General features: G+C 42.8%; 1 protein-coding gene across 3 annotated transcripts in view; it reads left to right on the top strand.

The window, feature by feature from the left end:
• The window catches only part of ACSM5 (acyl-CoA synthetase medium chain family member 5), a 22,538-nt gene extending 2,177 nt beyond the window's left edge, over positions 1-20,361 (top strand). For 2 of the 3 annotated variants that reach the window (XM_080912422.1, XM_080912423.1), the window contains exons 2-14: positions 91-310; positions 4,003-4,213; positions 6,429-6,636; positions 8,533-8,676; positions 9,065-9,218; positions 11,621-11,700; positions 13,121-13,244; positions 13,964-14,044; positions 14,165-14,266; positions 16,492-16,619; positions 16,693-16,792; positions 18,260-18,379; positions 18,753-20,361. In XM_080912422.1, the coding sequence (XP_080768548.1) occupies positions 110-310; positions 4,003-4,213; positions 6,429-6,636; positions 8,533-8,676; positions 9,065-9,218; positions 11,621-11,700; positions 13,121-13,244; positions 13,964-14,044; positions 14,165-14,266; positions 16,492-16,619; positions 16,693-16,792; positions 18,260-18,379; positions 18,753-18,836 (1,737 nt within the window). In that variant the 5' untranslated portion in view covers positions 91-109 and the 3' untranslated portion in view covers positions 18,837-20,361. The remainder of the gene's footprint in view (positions 1-90; positions 311-4,002; positions 4,214-6,428; positions 6,637-8,532; positions 8,677-9,064; positions 9,219-11,620; positions 11,701-13,120; positions 13,245-13,963; positions 14,045-14,164; positions 14,267-16,491; positions 16,620-16,692; positions 16,793-18,259; positions 18,380-18,752) is intronic. The other variant, XM_080912424.1, reaches the window with a different exon arrangement.
• Positions 20,362-20,739: the final 378 nt, after the last annotated feature.

Genomic DNA, 20,739 nt, shown 5'->3' with positions numbered 1-20,739 from the left:
GAGCTATGCCACTACTCTCAGGGCTGGTCACAGACTCCCCCTCAACCCAAATTTCAGAATTCAACATTACAGTCTTTCCTCTGGCGACAGGCAGAAGGTGACAGAAGACATGAGATTGTGGCTGAGAGGCCCGGTCTGCCAGGCTCTGAGAAGTTCTTGGGGAGTCTTCAGGATTCACACACAGCCACCACCTCCCCCTATCCCTGAGGTTGTAGCCACCTGGGAAGCCATCAGCCTGGGGAGGCAGCCAGTGCCTGAGTACTTCAACTTTGCCCACAATATGCTGGATGTGTGGAGTCAGCTAGAAAAGGTGAGGCCCACCCTGCCCTGGTGTCCCACACAGGCATCTAAAGTCCCCCACATACTGCACTGAGACTTAAGACATTTCAACATCGTGATCTGGGAACTTGGCAAGCCCTAAAATTGAAACTGTTAACACGTAAGCCTGAAGGGGAGAACTTAGACCCAGGTGGTATGAGCCTGAGCCCAGATCACAGTGGACATCTGTGTCTGCCGAAGGGAGCACTGTTTTGATGATATACTGTCTCTCATATTCTTTCCTTCTGAGTAGGAGAAACAGGGGCTCAGGGTAAAAGCTTTTCACCTAGAAGTGAGCAAAACCAAACCAGAAAAACTCGTTGTTTTATAGCACGTCTTATCTGCACATGCTTCTTTCTTTATTTCTCTTCCTATATGTGTCTGTTATGAATTTCTGTATTATATTTGATAGAAATAATTCATTGGTAATAAGAGAATATACGTTTTGATTCCAAGGAAATTTTGGTGTTTAAATTTGTTTTATTTTCTCAAAAATAAAGAACAAGCAAACAAACAAAAAGGGGTTTATGTATCACTGACTGGCCTGTAACTCATTATATAGACCAGGTTAGCCTTGAACTCATAGAGATCTGCCTGCCTGCCTGCCTGCCTCCTGAGTGCGCTTCTTTGGTTTTGAGATTGTCTCAATCTGAAACTCAGGCTGACCTGGAAGTATAGCCGATTCGTAGCCCAGCCTTGAACTTATGGCAAGCCTCCTGCCTCAGACCTTCAGGTGCTACAAGCATGTAGGAATGTGCCAATCTTCAGGCATGATCCAGGATCCCTATCTTACCTGTGTTCCTGTTGACATCTTCAGTTATGCCACCACCAGGTGCAGCAACACGCTGACCAAGGTGAATTGATACAGACGGAGTAAGGAATGAGACGGAGGAGCAGCCTCCACAGTCATTGGGCTTGCATCATCCACATACTTAAGCGAGAACTTAGACAAGTTCCCTGAGATCTCTGGGCCTTGGCTTCCTCAGCTGGAGAGTAGGAATCATGGCATCTGCTACCCCAGGCAGATGTAGTAAGATGAGAAGTAGATGTGATGGGAAACCAGAACTCTCCCCGTCCTTAGCTACCTGCAAAGAGCAAGTTCCTTCTGCCATTCAAGAGGAACTTTTCTCTTCTTTTCCTTCCTTGCTTTTATTTTCTAGTGCTGGGGACCAGTCAAGAGTCTTGCACACCTTAAGCCAATGTTTTATCTACCTTTTGAATTTGGAAGGTTTTTTTATTTGGCATTTGGTATTGTTCACTTTGAGACAGGATTTTGGCTACAATAATCCAGCCTAGTCTTGAACTCATGAATTTTCTGCTTAACTTCCCAGTTTCTGGGGTTAGAAGTATTTGCTACAACACCTGGCCTGTGGGGAATTCTTGCAGGTCTTCCAGGGATAAAAACAAAAATTACAAAAATTCAGGAGTAGTCCATACAAATGGTGAAAACAAGGACCCCCAAAAGCTCTCAGCTTCACGGAAGCCACAGCGATCAATGAAACAGTGAAAAGGACCAGGAACCCACATTCTCAAAACTAAGCAGAGACCTTGGCAGCTGAAGGGTTTATTACTGCAGTCCCTGATCCTCAGTCTGAGCAGCAAGCCTGGGGGCCTTTTAAGCTTCCCTGGCCCTGACCCAATTTTCTAGTCAACCGGAGGCCCTGGAAAACAGCAGTCCTTGTCCCCAGAGGAGCCTGACAGCCTCAGAAGGTGAAGAATGACACCAAAGTTTGTCCAAAGTTTTATTTCCAAAAGAATTATTATTTGGTATTACTTCCCCCATACTTTTTCTCTTTGAGATTATAATTATAATATAGTTATACATTTTATCTCTTCTCTTTCCTCCTTCCCTCCCACACATCCCTCCTTGTTCTCTTCAAAGCTCATACCCTCATTTTTTATTATTGTTACATGTATACATGCATATATACAGGTACACATATTCCTAAATATAACCTGCTGTGTCTCTGTGTTATTTTTATGCATGTTTTCAGGGCCAACCATTTGGTTCTGAACAACCAGTTGACTTGGTGTTACTATCGTAAGGCTGTCTAGATTTGACCCAACCAAACTTAACCAGTAAAGAAACTCTATTCTGAGAAAGCCAATTGTCAAAACTGTAGGCAAGTAGTTTAACATGATTCCATGAAGCAGATGAAGTGTTAGATGTCCACATGGCAAGTGGAAGATAAGCTAGAAGCTAGTGGAGTAACCAGAAAGCTAAAGAAAAGAAAGGCTGAGGACTGAGAGATGTGTATGGGCTTTGAACACCTCCGGTATATTCCTGTGCATCTCAGAATCAGTGTGTGCTCAATGCCCGGGCATCACAGCCTCTTGCATGTGCCTGAAAAACATCTGGCAAGCCTTGGGCAAGGTCCCAGAATTTATGGCCTCCTCCACATCCAGTTTGTTTTCTCTGTGCTGTCAGAGATCTCCCGGCATTTCTCTCTGGCCACCATGCCTTCCCCACTGTCATGGACACCTAACTCTCTAGAGCTTTAAGCCAAAATAAAGTCTTCTTTAAGTTGCCTTTGGCCATGGCACTTTATCAAAGCAATAAAAACTCATACAGTTATACAACCTCGTGCAACTGTTCTAAAAACACAGTGAGTTGTGTATTTGTATGTGGTGATTTGTAGGTGAAGTGAGTAATGGTTTAATTAAACAGGGAGGATCATGAGACAATGTAAGTCATCTTACCTTTTACATTAAAATGTTGGCATGGGAAATTTGCTTATCTTTGCCCAACTCAATACTCAGAGGATATGTAAGTAACAAACTGACCAGTCTCTGACCTACATGGAGAAGGCAAGCTTTTTGGTTTGTGTTTGGCTGATTGGCTTTTAGTTTTATGAAGTAGGGTCTCATGTAGACAAGGCTAGCCCTAAACTTACTATGTAGTTAAAGATGATCTTGAATTCCTGACCCTCTTGCTTCTTTCTCCTAAATCCTGGGTTTACAGGCATGCTACACAGCACCTTGTTTATTCAATGCTGGGGACTGAACCCAGAGATTCCTGTATGTCAAGCAAGCACTCCATCCACTGACTCGTACCCTTGGCCCATCATTTTGAAATTTGAATTCTGTGATCAGATAACTATGTAGTTGGAATCTCTAACCCCAATAAGCCCATATAAAAGCACACATAAGCAGTTATTATAATTATAAGCTATAAACCTAGATTGGGCAGATCTGACACGATACTGATTTATTCCCCAGCTATAAGACCCTTTGCTACTTGTGGTTTCTCCTGGCCGTGTAGTTCTGTTCCATCATGGCTCCCTCCCTTTTTCCTTCAGTCCTCTTTCATCCTCCTCTACCTCTCTACCCACCCCCACTCTCAAACCTCCTGTCCCACCTTCACCCTTCACTGCCCATTAACAGGCTCTAGCTTCTACTGAGCAGTTAAAATGGGGAGAAGGTTCACATGCCAATCACCTGAGTACGTGATGGGCTGCTTATCAGGGGCAACCCCTCTAGAGGAAGCAAAATTAACATTAGAATACAAACAACATCAGGACAACCCACAACATTTCCCCCATTGTTTTTTGCCCAATTAAAAATGCTCCTTCTCCTAGGTAACAACAAAACCACTATCAAACTATGTTTTTCTTAAAAACAAAAAAATGAACAAAGCCACTCAATAATGGCTTCTTTTTATTTCTGGCTGCTCCCACTGTCCAGACGGGGCAGCGGCCCCCAAACCCTGCATTCTGGTGGGTGAATGGCTCAGGAGCAGAAGTCAAGTGGACGTTTGAGGAGCTGGGGAAGCAGTCCAGGAAGGCAGCCAATGTCCTAGAGGGTGTGTGCGGCCTGCAACCTGGAGACAGAATGATGCTGGTGCTTCCGAGACTCCCTGACTGGTGGCTGATCAGTGTGGCTTGTATGCGAACAGGTCAGTGAGCAAGGTTAGCACTCCCTTCGTAGGACTGACACTGCCCACCAGAGCTCTGCAGTTCCCACAGATTTGGAAGACTGAACAAAGAGAATCCCATATGGGGCTCACTTTTCCTTTGCCCAGCAGTCGCAGTCCAGACTGCATGCAGTGTTCAGACAATGACGTGAGAATTTAAAATCAACCACTGAGAAAGGATTGAAGCATAAGGAGCCCTGCAGTTTACTAAGCACCTACTATGTGCTGGAAACTGTGCTAGGAGATATGTTCCTGATTTAAGAAAAAAAAAAAAAAACCTTTGGTCAGAGTGTTATTTATTGTTGGTACTAAGTACCTCACTTCTGTCTACCTACAACTTTTATTGATATTCAGAAAAATAACTCACAACCACATCTCAGGTTATCAAGTGAGGTGGGGCCTCCATTCCAACGTAGCAGAAGAGATCAAAGCCAAAGCAGTTCTGCCTCCCTACATTTTCCTCATATGTTCTTGTCAGGTTTTACTGATGGGCTTTCTCTTATTGACAGCTCCAGTCATCAGTCATCCTCCTGGGTTTCAGTTCCTAATGCATAGCAAGCAAATGGCTTCTGTGGGCTGTGCTGACAGAGAGGTGGGGTAAAGAAGCACAGCAGGGTTGGGAGATAGCTTAGGAAGACCTGAGTTTGATCCCCAGAATCTATATTAAAAAGAAAAGAAGCCAAATATGATGGTACATGTGTATAATCTCAGCCTTGGGGAGGTAGAGACAGGTAGATCCCAGGGGCTCAACAGCTAGCCACTTGGTCCACTAGGGAAGTTCCAAGGCAATGAAAGATCCTGTCTCAAAGACAATGTAGATGGTACTTGAAGAGTGACACACACATACACACATAGCACCCCCCACATGCACACATAGCACACAGACACATATGCATACGTAGAATCCAAACACACACATGCACACGTAGCACCCATACACATATGTATACATGGCACCCAAATATATGTATACATAAAAGAAGAACACAATTCAACTCAGAGTGTTCATAGTGGCATTAGTTGTGTAAGCATTTGGGTGACAGGGCAAAGGGTAGTGAGACCAGGAGCTTGGCTCTCATGTTGTGCGGAAGTGACCTTTCCCTCTGCTTCTTGTTCTAACTAGTTGTTTTTCTCCGTGAGTGAGAAAGTTGAACCCAGTGGAAAATACTGTACTCTGAGATACTGAGGGTTTGCAGATGGCAAGTCTGCCCCTCATTCTTACTCTTCCTCCTTGGAGGTCGGTGGACTTTGCCACCCTTAGCGTAGCTTTGGTTGAAAGAATGTGGGTGTTCTGGAGTCCCTGCCTACTAGACCTCCTTTATCAGCAATTGATCCACGTACAACACAGGACTGATTGCAACATTTCATTTGAAGGGCATGAAAAACCACTGAACTAAGGAGTTGCTACAATACAATATAATATATTCAAGATCACAGACTCACAGTGTTTTAGTCAGGGCTACCATTGCTGTGGTGAAACATCATGACCAAAAGCAACCTGGTGAGGAAAGGTTTTATTTGGCTTACACTTCCACATAATAGTCCATCACTGAAGGAAGTCAGGACAGGAACTCAAACCAGGCAGGAACCTGGATGCAGAAGTTGATGCAGAGGCCATGGAGGGGTGCTGCTCACTGACTTGTTCAGCCTGTTTTCTAATAGAACCCAGGACCACCATCCTGGGGATGGTACCACCCATCGTGGGCTGCACCCCTCCCGCACATCAACCACTATTTAAGAAAATGCCCTACAGACTTGTACATAGACTGATCTTCTGGAGGCATTTTCTTAACTGAGGTTCCCCCTTTTAGGTGACTCTAAGTGTATGTCAAGTTGACATAAAACTAGCCAGGACAAGCAGGTTTAACACTGCTTTAGATCTGTAAGTCCAGCTGTATCACACGTTTGCCATGTATTGTTGGGCAAGTTGTTTGATTTAGTTAAGGCAGGAAAGTCTAAAGACCTAGTCTCTTCAAATTCATGGCATGCTTCTCACAACAGCACACATTTCTGAGCACTGTGAGAACTGAGTGAACCACAGACTAGGCCACTCTTACCATAGGCAAGTGCTCCATGTCCTTTGGATTTCTTGGTTATCATCATTGTTCCTTCGGGTGTTCCAGCTACTTATTTCTCTGTCCTCTACATTTGGATCTTCCTTCTCTCCTAACCATCTCCCTTCTCTGGGTGACCCAAGGTGTGGTCATGATCCCAGGTGTCTCCCAGCTGACAGCAAAGGATCTCAAGTACCGGCTCCAGGCTGCCAGGGCCAAATCAATCGTCACCAGCAATGACCTGGCTCCGCAAGTGGACGCCATCAGTGTTGACTGCCCTTCCCTCCAAACCAAGCTTCTGGTGTCTGACACCAGTCGTCCAGGCTGGATCGATTTCCGGGAACTCCTGAGGTAAATGGGGACCCTCCAGGACAGTAACAATGAGATAGGCTTCGAATATTTTCTTTTGTTCAGCCACAGGGGACTGAACCAAATAGATATACTGGCCACAGACACCATCCTGTGAACCCCCCAGTGTTCAAGGTCACTCAGTTACTGGGTGTGTCACTGTATCTATCCCGGTGTCCTCTAATACGGTGGCAAAGAATTCTTAGCCAGAGTGTATAAGTTAAGTTTTATGAGACATTTAGTTCACAAAAGCTGTCAGTAATGAAAAAGCTGTCTTATATTGGAGCCTGCAGAATGCCAGGCTCTATGCTAAATAAGCATTGAGATGCATTTATTTGCACAGAAAGGGTTTTAATAATGCCTGTTCTGTGGCTGACATCACCTTTGGTGCTCAGAACACTATTAAAGAAGAAATTGTCTCGCTTAATCCTTAAAAGAAGCCCCACAAGGTACAATTTTATTTTTACAGGCGAGGAAACAGTCTTAAAACCGGGAAATGACTCACCTAAAATGCCAAAGAGGAATAAAGTCTGAATTAGGGTACAGTCAATGCTCTTTGCCTTGTAACAAGAATGTGGCAGGCAGTGATCTGTGAATTTGAGATTTTTGTCCTGAATAGAAACCAGAATGCCTGTCCTGGTGGCTCACACCTGTAACCGTAGCATTTTTTTTTTTGGATTGTGAGTTTAAGACCAGCCTGAACTACAAAACCAGACCCTGTCACAAAACAAGATTCAAAACAAAACAAAAACCAAAGACAGAAAGATCCAAAACAGGCCACCGAGAGCTGAACTCCTGAGCTGGAGTATCCACCTCTGTGAGCAGATGCCCCTGAATAAACCCAAATTTGTGTAATTCGGCATCTGACCTACTTAGCCAGACATATCTGAATGACAGCCCTGGGATTCTTCATTTCTAATGCTCAGCCCATGACATTTTGGTGAGTTGTCAAGTTAAGTGAAGTATATCCCTTTTAAATTTCAGTTATCATTAAAATTATCTGGAAAAAATTATCCTTCAAAAAACAAAACAAAAAAAAAAATAACCAAGGTTCTGATTTCATTTTGTCCAAGGTGGAGCACAAGTAACAAAATTGTTTATAAGATTTAACTCAGAGATCACAAGACACAGCCAGGTCTGAGATCTAGGAGGTATCTGAGTCTTCAAATCACAGAACTTGGGAAATAACCTAGTCTCAATCTCCCAATTTTTGAGAAAACATAGAAAATGTCTCTACATTGAGAACTGAGTTAAGAAGGGGACTGTTCACAGTTCACAGATGGACAGAAATACACACATGAGAATGCATGTGTCCTACCACAAAGTCCTCAAAGAAGGAGGTAGAGATCAGGATGAGTGTGTGTGTGTGTGTGTGTGTGTGTGTGTGTGTGTGTGTGTGTGTGTGCACTTGTTCATATAGGTGTGCAAGCCAGAGATTCACATTTGATATTTTGTGTTGCTGTACTACTCTCCACTGCCTAATTTTCTTGAGACAGGGTCTCGCACTGAACCTGAGCTCACCATCTAGGTAGAATGGCTGCTCAGTGAGCTCCAGGGATTTTCCTGTCTCTCCAAGCCTAAAATTACAGACACAAGCAGCATTTTTGTAGGTGCTAAGAATCTAAACTCATGTTCTCTCCTTTGTACTGTTCTGACTGAGCTATCCACCCAACCTTTGAGGATCTCTCAAATAAGTCATTTGGGCATTTTGTGCCTCAATTTCCTTGGCTATAAAATGGCTGTAGAGACAGTATCTGTCTATGAACATGTCTGCAGATAGCACACCACTCCACACAATACCCCATACGTCATGTGTTGACAGAGTTCTACCACTGTTACATCCTTGGGACTGCTTGGGGCGATGTTATTTGTGCCTGTTTGTATCCTCGCATTCTCCAGAGCGGCATCTTCAGAGCACAACTGCGTGAGAACCAGAAGCAGAGATTCAGTGGCCATCTACTTCACCAGTGGAACCACGGGGGCCCCCAAGATGGTGGAACACTCCCAGTGCAGCTATGGATTGGGTTTTGTGGCCAGTGGAAGGTATTGGGATGACTTGTCTAGAAGGCCCAAACACAAGGTGGATAAGTGAACAGAGGAGAGAGAGTGAAAGAGGATATATGTGGAAATGGAGGTCAGAGAAAAGCCATAGGCTTAGTCAGGTAGGGCCTTTAAGAGTTTCCTTTGAGGAAGCAAAGAACCTACCTGATCCTTTAACTTGTCTTCTTAGCCTATGGCGTAAGTACAAAGAAAACGCTGAGTAAGCATTTGTTGAGTGCATAGTTGAGTGGATGGATCTTGTCTAGATTTGAAGAACTTCAGTGGTATATCCTGAGGTCTGAGCTCCAGATAGTGAGATGTGAATAATATAATTCATTCTAAAGGTGAAGGTTTGGATGAGGGTGCTCTGACTTCCTCTCATTTTTGGCAGGAGGTGGATGGCCTTGAGTGAGTCCGACATATTCTGGAACACAACTGACACTGGATGGGTGAAAGCAGCCTGGACTCTCTTCTCTGCCTGGGCCAATGGAGCTTGCATTTTTGTGCATGAGCTGCCCCGAGTTGATGCCAAAACTATTTTAAATGTAAGAAGAAAAATCCAGTGCTGGGTTTCTGAGCTTTGCACACACTGGGCAAATGTCCTATCATTACGCAACTTCTCCAGACCTTGTTTTGAAAGAGAGTCATACTATGAAATCCAGGATAACCTTGAACCAGAGGTCTTCTGCACTTGAGTCCCAAGAGTAGAGTGTATGTCACTATGCTTTTGTGTCCTGAGTGTTGATGGGAGGAATGGAATGAATGTTTCAGATGGCATAAGAAAATGTAGGAATCCAATGACAAATTCACTCAGAGCCACTGTGATCTGTTTCTAGTTCATTTATCAACTTCTAGTCATTATCTTTGCACAAAATAGATGCCCAGGCATGAAAGAATTTCATCTCTCCAAACTATCAAAACCTTTTACTTCATGCCACATCTCTCTCTCTCTCTACCACCTTTTTTATCTATGCTCTTGTCAAAACATGAGCTATTTGTCAAAACTTTAGGTAAAATCCAAAGTCTAGTTCTCGGGGTGTGAACTACTTTTCTTGTACCTTATTATGAGTTAGTTGTTCCGCCACGGCTAACTGTAAACCCAGAACCTCCTGACTGGTTTTCCTGGGCTCTTATTATGAAGGAGGAGGATAGGCATCTAAGTGCAGACACAAAATACCTTTGCTCTCTTTTCTAAATGACATTTTATGAAATATCAATGAGTCTCTCTCCCCATACCCATCTCTTTGAGACAAGCTGGGTCAGATGTGGAAAGAAGTATGGGCTTCTCCGTTGGTCAAACTTGAACTCTTAGCCTAGTCTCCTGACTTCCTCGAGTCTCACTTTCTGAGCTGTCATTAGAACAAGAACATACCGTGTTCCTAAAAGATCAGTGTTCCTAATATGGTAGTTGTTTGTTGTTCACTTACCATCATCGTTGCTCTTGGAGGATGTGTCAGCCACCTGTGTGGCTTTTCTTCCCCGTCCTCAGGGTGGCACTGTATTCATAATCTTTTAAAATGATTTAACATGAGCACTTATCATCTCACAATTTCCCATGGTAAGGAATCTGGGAGAAACTTTACCAGGTGGTTTTGGAGAGAAGAAGCCCTGTAAAGTGGCTGTCAGGATTTCACCAAAGAACACCCACACTACCAGCAGCGTTATAGCGATTCACAGTAACTAAAAGGCAGGAGCAGCCTAACCACTCATCAGAAACTGACAGTGTAAACCAAATATAGCACGAGTGCATACACACACACACACACACACACACACACACACACACACACACACACACATACACACACACACATTAGTCAGCTTTTAAAAGGAAACAAATTCTGGTACTCTACAACATGAATCTGGAGGACCTCATGCTAAGTGAAAGAAGCCAGGCATCAAAGGCCATACACTACATGACTCCATTTATATAAGGCACCTAGAATAGTCATGTTTGTGAAGATAGAACAGAGTAGTGGTTATCATGAGTCTGGGGAGAAAGTAATGTGAATTTTTTGCATAATGGGTACACAGACCCAGCTTGGAAAGGTGCAATAATTCTAAAGATAGATGGTTTCCACAGAATACAAATACCTTAAAAATTAGTGAAGTGGGTAAAGGTATGACATGTATATCCAAGAAAAATTATATTTCTGTGTGTTTACACGAATACAGGTAAATGAATGTGTGTGTGTGTGTGTGTGTGTGTGTGTGTACATGTACATGTGTAGATCCCAGTAGTTCTCTTTAATGTTATTCGTCATGTGGTACCCACCTTATTTTTGGCCTGGAATTTGTCTTTTGGGCTAGACTGCTAGTGAGTCTCTATTTGTCTCTGCATACACTAACACATCTGTCTCTTTTTCTCATGGGTTAGGTTTTAGGGACCAAACTGGGGTTCTGCCATTTGCACTGATTGAGGCATCTTCCACAATCTCCAATAATAATCTTTACAAAGATATCATCTAGGAATGCAGTCATCTCAGAACATAGTTAAGCCTGAATAATCTGTCTAAATTCTGGATTGTAGTTTTTATTGATTGTTCACTGAATACTGGCCAGAGGCATCATTTTCTCACTGTCTGCTGAGGACAGCTAGAACGTAAACGCAACCTGGTACCTTGTCTTCCCCAGAATGAGTCACTCAAGAGAGGGAGAGAGGTAAGAACATTTAAGATAGAAACTGTTTTCTTTCTATAATTTAATCTCAAGTGACTCCCACCATGTCAACAGGATGCAAGGATGGGGACCAACCTTGGAGCAGTGTAAGAGGAGACCCCATAAAGGTACAAGTGCTAGAAGGTGGATCATGGAGGTCACCTTGACAGATAGAGGCCATGTGTAGTCTTACTCTCTGCTTTGTCAATGAGACTATGGAGATCCATTTCACCCATCTCATTTCGCCTGGGTGTCTCTGAGAAAACTCTCCACCTTGTGTTTTGTTTAGACTCTCTGCAGGTTCCCAATAACCACCCTTTGCTGTGTCCCAACCCTCTTCCGGCTGCTTGTACAAGAGGATCTGACAAGGTACAGTCTCTGCTTGGCACTTACAGGGTCCTGATATGAGGACATCCAACTTTCAATCCAACTCTTCTTCCTGTTTCTTTTCTTGGTCTTCCTGGGAGATTTTGCTTCACCTCTGCCTCTTTCTATGTCTTCATGTGTCTCTGACACTATCTGCTGTCTCTCTCTCTCTCTCTCTCTCTCTCTCTCTCTCTCTCTCTCTCTCACACACACACACACACACACACACACACACACACACCATATCTTACATTAAGCATTTAGAGATGATTTTATGGATCCTCAAAATTCATACCCAGAGCAAAGTGGAAGAACTTAAAGCAATCCAAAAATTTAACTGTTTCACCATTATATACCACATCCACAGACTAGTTCCTTGGCGTTTTCTGTGACTTCTACAACAGATTGTTGGATTTCCACTAACCATCTATAGAATAGGGTTGGTAGCCAAGGATTTGTCATCTGCATAGACTAACAAGCTCACTTTCTTCATCTTCTAACTCAAATTAATCCAAGCCAGTCATTCTTAGGAATCTGCCTTAGAATACCCAAACAAAATTGGCAACACTGTGGCTGGCTCTTATTATGGGCAAATACAAACAGCATCTACTAGTTGGGATGGGCTATTTGGATGGGTATTAAGTAAGTCCCCTCATTGTTCAGTAATTTACCAATCCCAACCATGTCTCCTCTTCTATACTCTCCCAAGGCAGTGCCTTCCCATGCATTCATCTTTCTTAGTCACACTCCCTGGCTATTAAAAAAAAAGAATCACTTGCATGATTTTAAATGTATTCCTCTAAATATAAGAATCTATGCCATTCTGTGCTTTCTTGCCAATATTTCTACACTGTTATTTTGGCTGGAAGCAGTCCCTGGTATTAAAAAGTATTCTTTAAGACCAGTTAGATGCTGCTTAGCAATATTAAATAACTGAATCAGTAAAATATATCTGGAAGAAGAAAATGATCAAGAATGTATTTATATTTAGTGTAACTTTTGAACTGACAGACAGGTTTACTATTTATTTAGTATCTCTGGAAATTTTTATATTCAGTCTTCAAAATTTGAAATTCTTAGAGGGCTATTTTTAATCTATTAAAAGTTTTAGTCATTTATTACTTTCAATTAGATCATTGCCTCTATGGATTTATTATCAATCAGTTTGTTTTTAGGTAGATTAATTTGAACAATCCACTGTTGTGCCCAGACCTATTATATGAATCTGATTTTAGCCCAAATTTGGATAAGATTGATTTGCCTCTGTGGACCACGGCCAGAGAGGTGGGATTTCATGGAGCTTACTGTGGGACAGAAAGGAGCTTACCCTCTAGGGACTTTAGGGCTCTGAACCTCTAGCCATGCTAGAGGGTAGGTAGGAATGTTCATGACATAGATGGCCTTGTCTCCCTGCTTGAGAAAGGTACAAGTTCCAGTGCCTCAGGCACTGTTTGACCGGTGGAGAGGCCCTCAACCCTGATGTGAGGGACAAGTGGAAGAGCCAGACAGGCCTGGAGCTCCATGAAGGCTACGGACAATCAGAAACAGTGAGTTGGGGTCTCAGGCCCGCTTATCAGAACCCTTAGCCCGTCATAGGGGATCACTGACCCGCAGCAGCTTCCCACCTCTCCCTGACACCGGCCAGAAACTTCCCTGTCTAGGGCATTGAACCTGCTTCCTTTTGGTTTAAGGTAGTCTCGGGTAATTTCCTACATTCCATGGCCCTGCAAAGCAGCTTTCCTGATGCCGTCCACCATGACTCTTTTTGTAGCTATGACAAACTACCTGGCAGAAATGAAGAGGTCCATCGTCACATTCATGTTCAGAATGGTTTCCCTTTTTTAGAGACACACTGCCCTCTAGAGGATTCTTAACTCAATCCAGTTGGCAATAAAGATTAATATTCCTAATAGCTCAAAAAAGTTGTCACCCCAAAATAACCCACAGTGTCTTTCTTAAGTAAAATCTTAAGCAGTGAACCCTACAGCCATCTTGGCAAGATGTGGGAGTGAGCAAATCTTTGAGTTAAATGACACTTTAGTTCTCTACCCATGAATACCACAAGTGCCTAGTGAAGGGCTGTTGGCCATGGAAAAAAGGGAGATTTAAAAAAATAAGGGAAAGGAAGGGAAGAGTATAAATGCAAGGGAATAAAAAGATGGCAGATGAAAAGGTAGAAAGGGGGACCAGAAGGCAGGTGAGAGCAAGCGTGGACTAGGAAATAAGAGGATGAGGCGTCCCCTGGTTTATGCTGGTTTCTCGCCAGGTCCTCATCTGTGGCAATTCAAGAGATTCAACAATCAAGTCTGGATCTATGGGGAAAGCAAGCCCACCTTACGATGTGCAGGTAGGCAATTTCTGCGGACAGTGCACAGAGCAATCTATGTTCTGGGGTTACAGGGTGAGCTTTTGGGTACCCTGGCTGTATAAAGGATGCTCAGATACCATGCTATGACCTCTCTATTAGATTGTAGATGAGGAGGGGAATGTCCTGCCTCCAGGAAAAGAGGGAAATATTGCTGTCCGCATCAAACCTACTAGACCCTTCTGTGTCTTCAACTGCTATCTGGTAAGCTGTGGGGAACATCTGTGAGGAGTCACAGCAGTCACTGTGTGCCAAACCTTGAAAAGAACATTTTGTGAATATCTGTAGTATAACCTTTGTAGTAACCACATTAACTTGGTTTCTATAGTTATTGGTCAGGAACACTGCTGTTGATAAGGAAGGTAAAAAGTAGAATGTGTCACATAACTCATAGTCAAGGTCCCATGCTTAAACAAGTCTGTGTTAAGAGCACAAACACATGGAAACATCATTGTGATTACAACAGATAGGAAAAGTTAAGTTCCTTATCAAAGAGCCAACTTCGAGTCTGTGTCAGACAACCTTCTCAAGATGCTGGCTTCTGGTTTGTTGGTCGAACTTGTATCCTTGGATTTCAGTCCATGGCTCTAAAATAAGATAGTAAGTATCTATCCTATAAACATACTTTGGCTAGAATCTCTTCCGATTTCTTTCTGTAAAACTCTCATATCCAAATGTGCATCGGAAACCCCCAGGAAGCTTCAACTGTTACTGATGCCTACACATGACTAAAATCAAGTCAACTAAAGTTTGAAATGATGAGGGTCAGTCCCTTGGGTAATTCAAAAGTGCAGCCAAGGATTAAGAACTAATTGTCACAGAGAGATCACGTGGCTCATATACTAAGCTGACTGGAATGTGCTTTCTAGAATCAACTTTTCAAGACCCATGAAAATATTTGTTAACAATTTAGATTTTCATTAAGTCTATAAGTCAACCCAGAAGAAGCTTGGCTTTCCACTCATTCTTTCTAATTTTCTTACACTAATTAATTGTGTGTGTGTGCATGTGTGTGTATGTGTGTGTGTGTGTGTATGTGTTTCCCTGCTTTCACCATGTGGGTTTGTGAATGTCACTGATATGATCAGGCGAGCACATCTATCCACTGATCCATCTCACCACCCCCTACTCATTCTTTCTGTCTTTTCATTTGTTTATATCTGATTTAATGTTCTGTTGACTAGTTAGAGCTCTGCGCTTCTACTTTATAGACTGGTGTTAACATACACATTTTAGTTATTCATTAATAGCCTAGCTTTTTCTCAAAATGTAGTTTTCAATGTAGATAAAATGTACTTGTTAAAAAAAACACACACCCATGGCAAGTGTACAGTACAGTGAATTCTGAAAATGTGTATAGCAGCATGGTCACCTCTGCAGTTAAGATATGAACATGGCCATAGCCTTTCACTGTTCCATGAGATCCTTTACATTGAACCCTTTTTACCTCAAAAGTGAAGCAACTGGTAAATTGTTACTATATAGTAATTTTGTTTTCCTTTTAAAAAAAAACTATACATTATAAAGATCTAATTTTTTTGTATCCTAGACTCAGGATAATCTATTTGCCAGTCACCCATAGTTATGCATCCATTAGTACTTTTACATTAAATAGGAACTTTGTCTTTAGGAATTTTGGAGTTGGGCTGGAGAGTTAGCTTTGTGAGTAAAGCATCTGCCTTGCAAAGCATGAGAAACTGAGTTTGAATTCTCAGAACCCACCTAAAGCTCCACATAGTAGCACGCATGTCTGAAATCCCCATTCCTAAGAGGAAGTGGAGACAGAGAATCCACGGAAGCTCATAGACCAGCTAACTTGGTACATGCCGTACAAATAAACAGTAAAAGATCCTTGTAGAAGAAAGTCAGAAAGGACTGACACCTGAAACTCTTTCTGACCTTCACTATTCACTCTCCCCTCTCCCCGTCCTCCCCCTCCCTCCCCCTCCCTCCCTCATTCTCTCTCCCCCCCCCCTCTCTCTCTCTCTCACACACACACACACACACACACACACACAAATGCACCTATGCATGCGTGCATGCACATACATGTAATTTTATAATCATAACTTGATTCTTTTTTACTCCTGACTGGGGTTTTAAGACATTTACTTTCTGTCTCCTAGTCTCAGTGTTCTTGCTTACCCAGTACCATCTGCCGTGTGTACCCTCCTGAGTTCACCTCTTCTAAGGATGCTCATGAGTGGTTGCTCTGGATCCGAACCTGGAAGCTCTCATTTAATTAAAATAGGGAAGAGAAGTCACAAATCTGCTGGACTCCAGCCTCCTGTCCAGTCTGGAATTCTGGACATCTCAAGAACCAATAGTTTATCTGTTGAAGGGTGGCCGAGCCCTGGGAGTTCCTGGTCAGGGGCTGGTCTAAACGGTTGCTCCCAAATGATCCTTCATGGACTCCCCTTGTCTTCTAGGACAATCCTGAGAAGACAGCAGCATCAGAGAAAGGAGACTTTTACATCACTGGGGACCGAGCACATATGGACGAGGACGGCTACTTTTGGTTCTTGGGGAGAAATGATGATGTCATCAACTCTTCGAGGTCAGGTTAGCTCTCCCTCTCCTTGAGCATCCATGGGGGAAGGGAAGTGAAGAAGCTGACTTTTGTCTTTCAGCTACCGGATTGGACCTGTTGAAGTAGAGAGTGCACTTGTTGAACATCCAGCTGTCCTGGAGGCTGCTGTGGTCAGCAGCCCAGACCCCATTCGGGGAGAGGTAAGCCTTTAGACAAGAACAATACCTCATGGTTCTTTATTTACTAGCACTCAAAGAAGTAAGGGGAATTCGGAATGGCAGATCCCTTGTTTGGTCTCAGCCTCACCCATAGAACCACAAAGCTGAAACCCCACCTACAGTCTCACAGTCCTTCTGATTAACCTCCAATAGAATCATAAATATTCTCTGCAAAGACAAGATGGAAAATACAAAATTTAGTTTTACTTGAACAGCAGACAATCCAAGCAAAAAGTTATATATTTTAGGTTTTAGGATATATATATATATAAACACAACATCTTTCCTTTCCCTTCTTCTAACCCCTTATACCCCTTCTTGTTCTCTTTCAAATTCGTGGCCTCTTTTATCATTAATTGTTATCACATGTGCACGTGTGTTTGACTGTGTGTGAAATATATGTATATAGATATACATTCCTAATTATAACCTGCTCAATCTGTAATGTTATTGCTTATATATGTGTCTTCAGGACTGACCATTGGTATTGGATAACCAATTGTTGTACTGTTCCCTGGGGAAGACTACTTCTATTCAGCACATTCCCCAGTCCTTAATTCTCTGTGTAGTGTTGACGCCTGTGAGCTTTCCTCTACCTACTCTGACATGTCCATTGTTGTTGTCCTTGTTCAGCTCATGTTGAGGCTGTCATGTTGGTGAGACTTTATGGCTGTAGTCATTGACATTTCTAGGAGACTACGTATTTTTAAAATGCTCGTGTGTGTGTGTGTGTGTGTGTGTGTGTGTGTGTGTGTGTGTGTGTGTGTGTGTAAAAGGGTCATGTATCACAGCACATGTGTGGAGGTCCGAGAACATCTTGCAAGCATAAAATTATGTAGGCTCTGTATAATGAGCTCAGGTTGTCAGGCTCAGTATCAAACACATTTGCCCTCAGGGCGATCTTGACAGCCTAGGAACTGTGTTTTGTACAGTTGTTCCCTCTTCATCAGGAGGCAAATTCTAGGTGGACACCTGGGCAGACGAAGCCAAGGCACTGAACACCCTTTGAAATGACTGAAACAGAAACGGTATAGCTTCATGCTGGTGATAAACTTACATAAAGCATTCTCCAAAGAACAGAGGCCTTTGAATAGGGCTGTGTTTTTCTCAGTCCCACCTGAACACCTCCTGTTTCTCTATTTTTCTGCAGAAAAACCTAGAAGTAGATGGCCATTGGTATTGGGAAGGAACTTCCTCCTGTGTCTTTATATCTTATAAAAATAAATGTTAGCTTCTAATGGAGTCATTATAAGTATGGCATGGAAGATGCCCCAAAATGATTCCATAGAAGCCAGTGCTTCATTACTTTAGTATGAACATTGGTTCATATCACTGTGCTTGAGAATCCAGTAGAACCCTCATGTTTAAGTAGGCACATTGACACAAGACTAGTTTGAGGAAAGCAACATTCCCGAAGGCTTGATCCCTTCTGGGGTTATCTCCCTGCAGGTGGTAAAGGCATTTATAGTCCTCTCTCCAGCCTATGCATCTCATGACCCAGAAGCCCTGACCAGGGAACTCCAGGAGCATGTGAAGACAGTGACTGCTCCATACAAGTACCCCAGAAAGGTAAACACCCAGGGTCCTAAGACATGAGCTAGGACCGAATGGGTCCCTGCTCTCTGACCTGACTTCCTGGGCCAGGCTCTGCACTGGAGATGCACATAATCCAGTGAGTGCTTCAACCTCATTTGTCTGTTGTCAATGGCTCTCTGAAGCACGTGTTCTTTCTCAATTGCCCTATAGGTGAGAAGCAAAGCTCTGGTGAGATGTGAAGGCGCATGTGCTCCGAGCATTAGGAGTTTTATTTGTTTTCACATGGGGAAAACCCTAAATTGTGGGAGCCTTCCAAAGAAGTAGTGAAAGTAATGAGTTAAGACAGCAGTCCCTCTGGGAAATGATGGTTTCTAAGTATGATTGTATCTGTTTGTTTGGTCGCCAGGTGGCTTTTATTTCGGAACTGCCAAAGACGGTTTCTGGAAAGATCCTAAGGAGTAAACTGAGAAACCAAGAGTGGGGGAGATGAGGTGAAACCCAAGAAAAATTCTCCGATGTTCTGAAGATTCTGAAGGAGAAGGAAGTGGGGCCAGCCAGCTCCTCCTTGGAGCACAATCCTTTCAGAGAATAGGCATCAAAGATGGTCAGCTTCCAAATGGGCATTTTGGAACGATGCTGGAACATGCAAGAGCATCCCTGGTCCAGAGCTCACAGACACTGCCCAGTCCAGCAAATTCCCCACAGTGTAACTTCCATCTCTGGAGACATCCTCCGCATTGGTTTTACTACGAGAATTCTGTTGTTCCTGCAACAGACAAATCAGTACAGCCTTAGGGCATCCATGGCCTCATTATGCAAGTGGGGATGTAAAATGTGACCTTTGGGATGAAGTCATTTGGTAACAGTATCTGGGTTATAGCATTGACCATACCCTTCCATTTAGAAATCATATTTTTGGGGGACTCACTATAAAAGAAAAGATTCAAAATGCAGAAACTTTTGACATATACTCCGTGAAACACTGTTTAACCCCCCCCCACACACACACACCTGCCAAAACAATAGAGAATTATTAAATCAATTAACACTAGCTCGATCAGTTAATGTAACTATTCAGTTACTTAGGCACAGCCTGTGACCTGGTTGGAGGAAGGGGGAGGGGGAACATAAGCAGTATTAAAGTTTAAAGGAAAAACCAAACCACCACTGGGAAGCCATTGTGAGAAAACACTGAAGACATGATTGGTCCCTTTCGTTAGACACTTGCCATCTCTTAGGTTTTCTTAAAAGAAGAAACCACTAATTTAGTGAAGGAGTTATTTTAGAGGGCCATCTTTTCTTCCTGGCCTAGGAGAAGGTGCTGATCATAAAGCACCTCCAAGGTAAGCATGAGCACCACTTTTTAGATCCCTGATAGCTATGTAAAAGCCAGCTGTGGCTATGCACATCTGTAACCTTAACCTCCGAAGGAGAGGAAGAGAAGAAGGTCCCTAGAGCTTGCTGGCTAACCAGCCTAGCCTATCAGTAAGCTATGTGCTCATTGAGAAACCTCTAAAGTTTTTTTTTAATTCGTTATTTTATTTATTTACACTTTAAATGTTGTCCCAGTCTCCTCTCTGCAAACCCCCTCCATTTCCCCTCCCCTTTGCCTTTAAGAGGGTATTCCCACCCACCCATCCACTCTCTCCTCACACCTTTAGCATCCCCCTTCACTAGAGCAACAACCCTTTACAGGACCAAGTGTCTCCCTCCCATTGATACCAGATGCTACATATGTAGTTGGAGCCATGGGTCCTTCCATGTGTACTCTTTGGTTGTTGGTTTAGTCCCTGGGAGCTCTGGAGGGTCCAGTTAGGTGATTTTGTTGTTCTTCTTATGAGGTTGCAATCCCCTTAAGCTCCTTCAGTCTTTCCCTATTTCTTTCATTGGGGTCTCTGGGCTCAGTCCAATGGTTGGATGTGAGTAACTGCATCTGTCTTAAGTCAGGTACTGATTAGCCCCAAAAGTTAAGATGGCAGCTAATAATGGAAAAACAGTAACATTTACCTCATGCACAGGCACATCCATTTTATATTTATATATATATAAAATACTGGATATAATATTATGATATATCTATATCTATATATCTATATATCTATATATATCTATATCTATATCTATATCTATATCTATATCTATATCTATATCTATATCTATATCTATATCTATATCTATATCTATATATATATATATATATATATATATATATATATATCATACTGGGAAGCTGCCATGAGGAAGTAATACACACATAGCAGTGCTCCCCAAAAGAAACAATCTTCCAAAGCCACCTCCATCCTCATGTCTACCTCTCTGTTCACAAATCATTGCTCAGTCCATGAGTAGTACGTATTCCAAGGCACAGTGTCAAAAACCCATGTTCCTCTAGG

This window comes from Micromys minutus, assembly GCF_963924665.1.
Source record: "Micromys minutus genome assembly, chromosome: 2".
In the NCBI taxonomy this organism is placed as follows: domain Eukaryota; kingdom Metazoa; phylum Chordata; class Mammalia; order Rodentia; family Muridae; genus Micromys; species Micromys minutus.
This window is presented reverse-complemented; position numbering and strand designations above follow the sequence as displayed.